This window comes from Rhincodon typus, chromosome 5 (assembly GCF_021869965.1).
Source record: "Rhincodon typus isolate 14 chromosome 5, sRhiTyp1.1, whole genome shotgun sequence".
Taxonomy (NCBI): domain Eukaryota; kingdom Metazoa; phylum Chordata; class Chondrichthyes; order Orectolobiformes; family Rhincodontidae; genus Rhincodon; species Rhincodon typus.
Window position 1 is genome coordinate 6,907,137 of NC_063336.1, and position 9,579 is coordinate 6,916,715.

Here is a 9,579-nt window from a genome sequence, read left to right on the forward strand (position 1 = left end):
TTGGTCCTGTCATTGCGGCTGCACTGTGAGGTTTAGCTCATTCCCCCATCGTAGGTCCGACTGTCACATTGTCACACCGCCCTCCCAACTCCCACATCCCTCACCCCCGGAGAAATGCTGACTCTGGCTTCAGACAGGCCTCAATCGAAAATGTTCCTTTATTCACTTTTGGGATGTGGCTGTTGCTGGCTGGGCCAGTATCTACTGCCCTCGGCCCTAGTTGCCTCTTGAGAAGGTGGGGGTGAGCTGTCTGCTTGAACCACTACAGTCCACCTGCTGTGGGTTGACCCACAATGCTGTTAGGGAGGGAATTCCAGGATTTTGATCCAGTGACAGTGAAGGAACGGCAATATATTTCCAAGTCAGGATGGTGCGTGGCTTGGAGGGGAACTTGGAGGTGGTGGTGTTCCCATGTATCTGCTGCCCTTGTCCGTCTAGATGGAAGTGGTTATGGGTTTGGAAGGTGCTGCCTGAGGATCTTTGGTGAATTTCTGCAGTGCATCTTGTAGATAGTACACACTGCTGCTACTGAGCGTCGGTGGTGGATGGAGTGGGATGTTTGTGGATGTGGTGCCAATCAAGTGGGCTGCTTTATCCTGGACGGTGTCAAGCTTCTTGAGTGTTGTTGGGGCTGCACTCATCCAGGGCAAGTGGGGAGTATTCCATCACACTCCTGACTTGTGCCTTGTAGATGGTGGGACAGGCTTTGAGGAGCTACTTGCCATAGGATTCATAGCCTCTGACTTGCTCTTGTATTTATATTGGCTAGTTCAGTTCAGTTTCTGGTTAATGGTAACCCCCAGGATGTTGATAGTGGGGGATTCAGTGATGGTAACGCCATTGAATGTCAAGGGATGGTGGTTATATTGTCTCTTATTGGTGATGGTCATAGCCTGGCATTTGTGTGGCACGAATGTCATTTGCCACTTGTCAGCCCAAACCTGGATATTGTCCAGATCTTGTTGCATGTGAACATGGACTGCTTCAGTATCTGAGGAATAGCAAAATGTTGCTGAACATTGTGCAACCACTGGTTAATATCCCCACTTCTGACCTTATGATGGAGGGAAGGTCATTGCTGAAGCAGCTGAAGATGGTTGGGCCAAGCCACTACCCTGAGGAACTCCTGCAGAGATATCCTGGAGCTGAGATGACTGACCTCCAACAACCACAACCGTCTTCCTATATGCCAGGTATGACTCCGACCAGCTCAGAATTTGCCCCCGATACCCATTGATGCCAGTTTTGCCAGGACTCCTTGATGCCACAGCTCAGTGGGAGCACTTTGCAGATTGGCCTCAGTATCATAGCCAAGCTGGGTCAAATCTCATCAGGTTCGCCTCCTTGCTGCCCCCCCACTCTCACCCTAGCCGGACTTAGTCACTGTAAAGTACGGCCTTGTGGCTGCCGGGTAAGGAAGGGTGAAGAGCTCTGTGGTCTAATAGCTGGGTAGCAGTGGTGCTGTGTTTTGGTTCCTGAATGCCCTGTAGAACCATACCTCAATTCTGGGTCTGCGTCTTCAGGAGGGGAGAGAGGAAACTTGATGTTTGAATGGGACACCAGAAATGAAGCGTGGTATCTTTGGAGGCCCAGGCTGGACTACTGTGCTACCCTACGCTCCCCATCCCCCAATCTCACCCCTGCAGGAGCTGCCCCTTTAATTAAAGGGGCCACACACGTTTGAAGCCCTGTCGTGTGTGACGTAGAAAACAAACAGACACAGAGTTTGTAATCCAAGCAAACCTCCCCATCTCACCTTCACGCTGCGTGTTCCTCAGACATTTCACCTTTGGAAGTTTGGTCAACAGCTGGCAATCATCAGCTGGATGGAGAGAAAGGCACAGATTAAGGATTTTTTTTTTAAACAAAGTCTTGTTGTCCATCCCTAATTTTCCTTGAATTGAGCAGATCATTTCAGAAGTTAGTTAATCGAGAACCACATTGCTGTGGGTCTGGAGTCACGTGTAGGTCAGGATGGCTGTAAGGGATTTTATCAAATTTAAACTTCACCATCTGTTACGGGCGAATTCAAACCCATGTCCCCTGAATTTCAGTCTGGGGTCCTGAGCCCAGGCCAATTACACCAGTGCCTCCCAGCGTAAGAAGTTAACCATAAGTTGGATATAATTTAGTACACTTTGTATCAGCAGTTGGGAGAGAGCACATCCTGAGTGAGGCACAGCCAGAGCGAGTGTGGGTTTCTGAGAATTTGCAGCATCGTGGGAATTTGGCCCAGAGGCAATTTACTTTCTTTGGGGTCTCTAATTAGTAGGGACAACATTCAATAGTAACAAGGACCAGGGCATAATTGATATCGTTTAGTGTTAGACATCTTCCAAAAGGGTAAGAGTACTCACACCCTGGTGTGCTCCTCCTGCTCTATAACGGGAAGCTGGGCACATTTTCAGTGCCTGGAAACAGCATGCATGCGGGAAGTGTCTGCAGAGCTGCAGCTCTCAGAAGCCCAGATTTCCGAGCTGGGGTGGCAGCTGGAGACACTGTGGATCAATCGGGAAGCTGAGGGTATTGTAGGTAGCACATACAGGGAGCAGGCTCACACTCCACAGGCAGGGAGGGAATGGGTGACCACCAGACAGAGTTAGGAGTGTAGGAACCCCTTGTGACCATTCCCCTGACAAACAGGCAGACCACTTTGGATACTATTGAGGGGGCGGAATTGAGGAGAAAGCATGAGAATGAAATTGTCATAGGGGAATTAACTGAAAGGGGATTAGACAGGCATTTCTGTAGCCACCAACGAGATACCAGGATGGTTCGGAAGTAAGTTGAAATGTAGGACCTCAAAGGTAGTGATCGCAGGATTACCATCAGTGCCACACACTAGTCAGAGTAGAATAGCAGGATTTAGCAGAGGAATATGTAGCTAAAGGGATAGTGTGTGGGGACAGGTTTCAGATTCCTGGGGCATTAGGACTGCTTCAGGGGAGATGGGACCGATATAAACTGGACAGGCAGGACTGGAACTGATGGCCTAGTATTTGCGAAAGTGGCTGCGGAAGGGTTTAAACAAAAATGGCAGGGGTGTGTGAATCTAGGCAAGGAGTCAGAGGGAGAATGAGAAAAGTGATAGAGAAATCAAGGACCAGGATCAAACAGGAACACAGTGAAAACTAATGGGAACAGACAAGTAATGCTTAAAAGACAAGCCTTAAGGCTTTGTGCTTTAATGCACAGAGTATTCTCAATAAGGTGGATTAATTAATTGCGCAAGTAGTTGAAAACAGGTATGGGATTAAAGAGACATTTCTGCAGTGACCAGGGATGGAAGCTGAATAACTGGGGCTATTCAGTATTTAGGAAGGACAGACAAAAAGGTGGCGAAGTTGCATTGCTGCTTAACAAGGAAATTTGACTCAATGGTGAGGCAGGATATTAGCTTTGACAAGGTGGATGGAATTTGTATGGTACAGCTAAGAAACACCTGGGGCAAACAGCATTAGTGAGACTCAATACCAGGAATACTGCAGGTCAGGCAGTGTCAAAGGAGCAGGAAAGTCGATGTTTCGAGTTGGGACCCTTCAGCAGGACTACCTGACCTGCTGTGTTCCTCCAGCTCCACACAGTATTGACTCTGACTCCAGCCATCTGCAGTTCTTGCTATCTCTGAGCATTAATGAGAATTGTATATATAGCCCAAACTGTAGGGGTGATATTGGGAATGGTATTAAACAGCAAGTTAGAAGTGTCTGCAATTAAGGAGCATCTGTAATTATGGGTGACTTTAATCTGCATCTAGATTGGGAAAATCAAATCAGTAATAATACCGTAGAGGAAGAATTCTTGGAGTGTCTATGGGATAATTTCCTGGACCAGTATGTTGAGGAACTCATTAGAGAACAGCTATCCTAGATGGGGTATTGTACAGTGAGAAAGGAATAATTAGCAGTCTAGTTCTGTGAGATCCCTTGGGTATGAATGACCATAATATGAGAGAATTCCTCATCAAGATGGCGAATTATGGAGTTGATTGTGTGACTAAAGTCCTGAATCAAAACAGAGGAAAGTATGCGGTGGGAGTTGGCTGAGAGATTGGGGAACATTACTTAAAGGGATGATGGTGGAAAGGCAATGGCAGACTTTCAGAAAGCACATGGGTGAGCTGTTACAGTTGTTCATTCCTGTTTGGCACAAAGGTAAAAGGAGAAAGGTTCCAAACCATGGAAATTACAGATCGTATTAGATCCGAGGAAGAGGCACATCAATTGGCCAGAACAGCGACAGACCTGAGGACAGGCAGCCATTTAGAATTCAGCAAAGGGCTTGATTACAAAAGGAAAAATAGAACATGAGTGTAAGCTTGCAGGGAACATAATGGTGGCACAGTGGCTCAGTGGTTAGCACTGCTGCCTCACAACACCAGGGACCTGGGTACGATTCCAACCTCGGGTAACTATCTGTGTGGAGTTTTCACATTCTCCCTGTGTCTGTGTGAAGTTCCTCCTGCAGTCAGAAATTTATAATATGGAACAAAGAAATAGCCAACCAACTAAATACATACTTTGTATCTGTGCTCCTCAGGAATGTTGGGTTTAGTGAGAAGACAGGACTAAAGAAAATTAATATTTGTTGGGAAATGGGGATTGAAAGCCTTGGTAAACTACACCCGAAAGGATTTAATGAAGGGGCCCTAGAAATGGTGGATACATTGGTGGTCCTCTTCCAAAATTCTCGAGACTCTGGAACAGTTCTTACAGATTGGAGGCTAGCTAATGTAACCCTGCTATTTAAAAAAGGGAGGTAGAGAGGAAACTGGGAATTGTAGATTGGTCAGCCTGATGTCAGTAATGGGGAAAATGCTAGTGTCTGTTATAAAAGGTTCAGTAGCTGAGTGCTTGGAAAACAGTGACACGGTCAGACAGCGTCAGCATGGATTTATAAATGGGGAATCGTGCTTGACAAATTGACTGGAATTTTAAAGGTTCTGAATTGTATTGTTGATGAGAGGGGAGCCAGTGAATGTGTTTTTTTGGACTTTCAGAAGGCTTTCGACAAAATCCCATGTAAGCGTAGTGTGTAAAATTAGAACACATGGGATTAGGGTTGGGGCATTCGGATGGAGATTCAGACAGGAAACAAAGAGCAGGAATAAACGTCTTTGTCTGAATTTTTTTTATATTCACTTGTGGGACATGAGCATCGCTGGCCAGGCCAGCATTTATCGCCTGTCCCTAGTTGCCCCTTGAGAAGGTGGGCGTGAGCTGCCTTCTTGAACCGCTGCAGCCCACCTGCTGTGGGTTGACCCACAATGCCATTAGGGAGGGAATTCCATGATTTTGACCCAGCGACAGTGAAGGAACGGCGATATATTTCCAAGTCAGGAGGTGAGTAACTTGGAGAGGAACTTAGAGGTGATGGTGTTCCCATATATCTACTACCCTTGTCCTTCTGGATGCAAGTGGTCGTGTGCTCGGAAGGTGCTGTCTGAGGATCTTTGGTGAATTTCTGCAGTGCATCTTGTAGATAGAACACACTGCTGCTACTGAGCGTCGGTGGTGGAGGGAGTGGATGTTTGTGGATGTAGTGCCAATCAAGTGGGCTGCTTCGTCCTGGATGGTGTCAAGCTTCTTGAGTGTTGTTGGGGCTGCACCCATCCAGGCAAGTGGGGAGTATTCCATCACACTCCTGGCTTGTGCCTTGTAGATGGTGGACAGGCTTTGAGGAGTCAGGAGGTGAGTTACTTGCCGCAGTATTCCCAGAAGGCAGTGACCAGTGGGGTACTAAAGGAGTCAGTGCCACAACCCCAGCTAATCACAATATATATTAATGATTTGGGTGAGGGAACTAAGTGTAATATCTTCATATTTACAGATGACACACTGCAGGGTGGGAGGGTGCACTGTGGGGAGGACACAGAGATGCTTCAGTGCGATCTGGGCAAGTTGAGCGAATGAGCAAATGCATGGTAGATGCAGTACAGTGTGGATAAACGTGAGGTTATCCACTTGGGGAGCAAAAGAGGGAAGGCAGCTTATTATCTGAACAGCTACAAATTGAGAGGGAAGGGGGAATGTTCAACAAGACCTGGGCATCCTTGTACACCAGTCACTGAAAGTAAGCATGGAGATCCATGAAGAAGGCAAATAGCAAGAGGATTCAAGTACAGGAGCAAGGATGTCTTGCTGCAGTTATACAAGGCCTTGGTGAGACCATATGTAGAATATTGTGTGCAGTTTTGGCCTATTATCTGAGGAAGGATGTTCTGACTGTGGAGGGGATGCATTAAAAATTTACCAGACTGATTCCTGGGATGGTAGCACTGACATATGAGGAGAGGTTGAATCGGTTAGGATAATATTTGACAGAGTTCAGACTGAGGGGGATGTCAAAGAAACATCTAAAATTCTAACAGGATTAGGTAGGGTAGATGAAGGAAGAATATTGCTATTGGTGGGGGTGTCCAGAACCATATCTAAGGACATGGGGTAAACCATTTAGGACTGAGATGAGGAGAAATTTCTTCACCCAGAGAGTGGTGAACCTCTGGAATTTGCAAACACAGAAAGTATTCGAGGCCAAAATATCATATGATTTCAAGAAGGAATTGGATAGATCACTTGGTGATAAAAGGATCAAAGATTAAAGGGGGAAGAGCAGGAACATGCTGTTGAGTTGGATGATCAACCATGTTTCTAATGAAAGACCCAGCAGGCTCAAAGGGCTGAATGGCCTGCTCCTGTTCCTATTTTTGTGTTTCGAAACACACGAGTTCCCAAAATGTGAGCGCAAACCTCGGGATTAGAATCCAGCATTCCCGGCTGGTTTCAGTCAAATCAAAAAGACTTACATTTGTGTAGCACCTTTCACATCCATTGGATTTCTCAAGGTGCTTTACAGACTGTGAAGTGCAGTCACTTGTTGGAATGTAGGAAAGGTGGCAGTTGCCCTGTGCACAGCAAGCTCCCACAAACAGCCATGTGATAACAGTGATGTAGTCAGTGTCCCTTTGTCATGTTGAACAGTGGATAAGTGTTAGCTTGGACACCAGTAAGTATTCCCCCTCAAAATAGTCTTGGGGATCTCTCAGCTCCAACTGAGAGGGGCCTCAGTTATATGTAGCAACTGAAAGACCCTCTGATAGTGCAGCACTCACTCACTCAGCAATTCAGGGCTGTACTAACGTGGCAGGCTGGATTTTGTAAAAACCGAAAGAACTGTGGATGCTGTAAATCAGGAACCAAAACAGAAAGTTGCTGGAAAAGCTCAGCAGGTCTGGCAGCATCTGTGAAGGAGAACACGGAGTTAACGTTTTGGGTCCGCTTCTGAGGCCGGATTTTGTGTCCAGGTTCATGGGTCTTAGACCAGCAACTTGTGCTCAATCGAGACCACTACCCTCCGAGGACACAGTCCAACACTTTGTAACAAAGGCATAAGAGGCCATTCAGCCCTTCGAATCTGCTTTACTAGGCAGCTAGATCTGGCTGGATTGTACCTCAACTCCCTTACCAAATCCAAAATGCTGTCCTGACAGATCTACTGACCCCAAACATTCACGGCTTTTTAGGAGCAGGGAGTTTTAGATTTCACTACCATTTGTTTGGAAAAGTGGTTTGTATCCTCAGAATTTACCTGGATATCATCAGTCGATCCTTGTTGTCCCCATTCCTTGGCCAATACATTCTCCTTAGAACTGAACATAATACTCCAGAGCTCTCTATAACAGAGGCATCACTTAACTGCTCCTTTTGATGTTCAAGGTCTCTTGAGGTAAAGATCAATGCTCAAATAACTTTCTGAATTAGAGGAGGTGTGTGGTCACTCTAAAAGATGTGAGTTGGCCAAACAACTCTCTCAGTTGTGAAAGCGATCACTGTCAGAAGGTTTATGACCCTGGTCTCCCACAGTGAAATTCCTCCACTTTGTGGACATGTACAAGATAGAACAGCTCTTCCCAAGTTCTGGTTTGGACATCCAATCTCCCGGAGTATGTGAGAATTCCTGCTGTCTCAGAGACAACAGGAATTCCCAACGTCCCGGGATAGAGGAATTCCCAGCCTCCCGGAGTTAACGAGGATTCTCAAAGTCACTGACTCTATAACAAATCCCAGTATCTTCAAGTACAGGGAGACTCCTGATGTCTCAAGACCTATGGCAATTCTAACTTTCCAACTGGGAATTCTGAAATCAACAGACTCTTTTGAAATTCACAATGTCCCTAAGCTACAGGGAGTTCCAATGTCTCAGTGACTAAGGGAACTTCTGTTATTCCAGCATCAAGAATTCCTAATGTCCTCACATTACAGTAATTATCAAATTCCCATATCCCACCGTCTATCTCAATTGCTGCATTACTCCAGCAAGTCCACATTTAGCCACTTTAAACCTATTCCTTTCCTCCATGTTTTATTCAGCAGTGTATATATGAACATGCTGACACTAGTCCAATTGGCATCTTTCCCATTCAGCTGCTAATTGCCTGATTTGATTTGATTTATTATAGTCACATGTACCTAAATACAGTGAAAAGCTTTGTTTTGCGAGCAGTACTGGAGGAGATCTCTTCAGCCCATTCTCTCGTGTCTGTGTAAGAAAGGCCCAGTGAGAGATCGATGTACAGCCGCACGGCAATGCAATGGGACAACTGCTCTCATACCATGGAAAGTCTTTGATATTTTCATACTAACAGTTAACTCTGATACAGCCAACGTAAACATTCAGAATTGAAATTTCCTATGTAAACAATTGACTGTATCGTTGCAGTTGCAGGCTCTGTCCTCTGATGGTACTGTTCACCGAGATTCTGAAATCTGCCTTCCAACTCTGCCTTCAGCTTTTACAGTTTACACAATGTGACATTCACACACTGATTGGGTCAGTGGATGTCAGTGTTACTGAAGCAATGGAGAGAAAGTTCAAATCTACATCACCCAACGAGGCCACTCAGCACATTGCAACTATGCCAGTGTTTATTTCTTAACTGGATCAACCTCTTCTAAGCCTGTCACGCTTCTCATTTCTCTATTCTTCATTTTCACAGATCTAATCTAATTCCCTTTAGAACAATGTTACAGGGATGGGGAGATTTGAGGGTTTCTGTGCCAGAATGTTATCCAAACACTTACGGTCCTCACTGAAGTCATCGACCAGAATGATCTCATGGACAAGGTAAGCAGGAGTCCGGTTCAGCACGCTGCCATGGAAACAAGACGGAAACATTTCAGTCATTGAGTAATAACTAACTAAGAGATCTAACTAATAAATAAAATCACCACAGTGTGTGGGAGTTAATGTTACATTTTATCAAAGGACAATTCAGAGTTATTAACCCACTCAGACACGTTATTACACACCTCTGGGACAGTAGTCACTCAAACCTGAGCCTTCTATCCCAGATGCATGGACACTACCACCGCACTAGGACAGCCAGTCTACCAATCACAACCCCTGTACCAATGACAGCCAGTCTACCAATCACAACCCATGCACCAATGACAGCCAGTCTACCAATCACAGCCCATGTACCAATGACAGCCAGTCTACCAATCACAGCCCATGTACCAATGGCAGCCAGTCTACCAATCACAATCCATGTACCAATGACAGCCAGTCTACCAATCACAA

At 45.8% G+C, this 9,579-nt stretch overlaps 1 protein-coding gene across 1 annotated transcript in view; it reads right to left on the bottom strand.

The window, feature by feature from the left end:
• Window positions 1-1,380: 1,380 nt before the first annotated feature.
• LOC125483093 (polypeptide N-acetylgalactosaminyltransferase 14-like) overlaps window positions 1,381-9,579 on the bottom strand; it is a 78,022-nt gene continuing 69,823 nt past the window's right edge. Inside the window, exons 4-6 of the mRNA XM_048596647.1 lie at window positions 9,081-9,148; window positions 1,757-1,822; window positions 1,381-1,517 (exon numbers count right to left, since the gene is read on the bottom strand). Coding sequence (XP_048452604.1) covers window positions 1,381-1,517; window positions 1,757-1,822; window positions 9,081-9,148 — 271 coding nt within the window. The remainder of the gene's footprint in view (window positions 1,518-1,756; window positions 1,823-9,080; window positions 9,149-9,579) is intronic.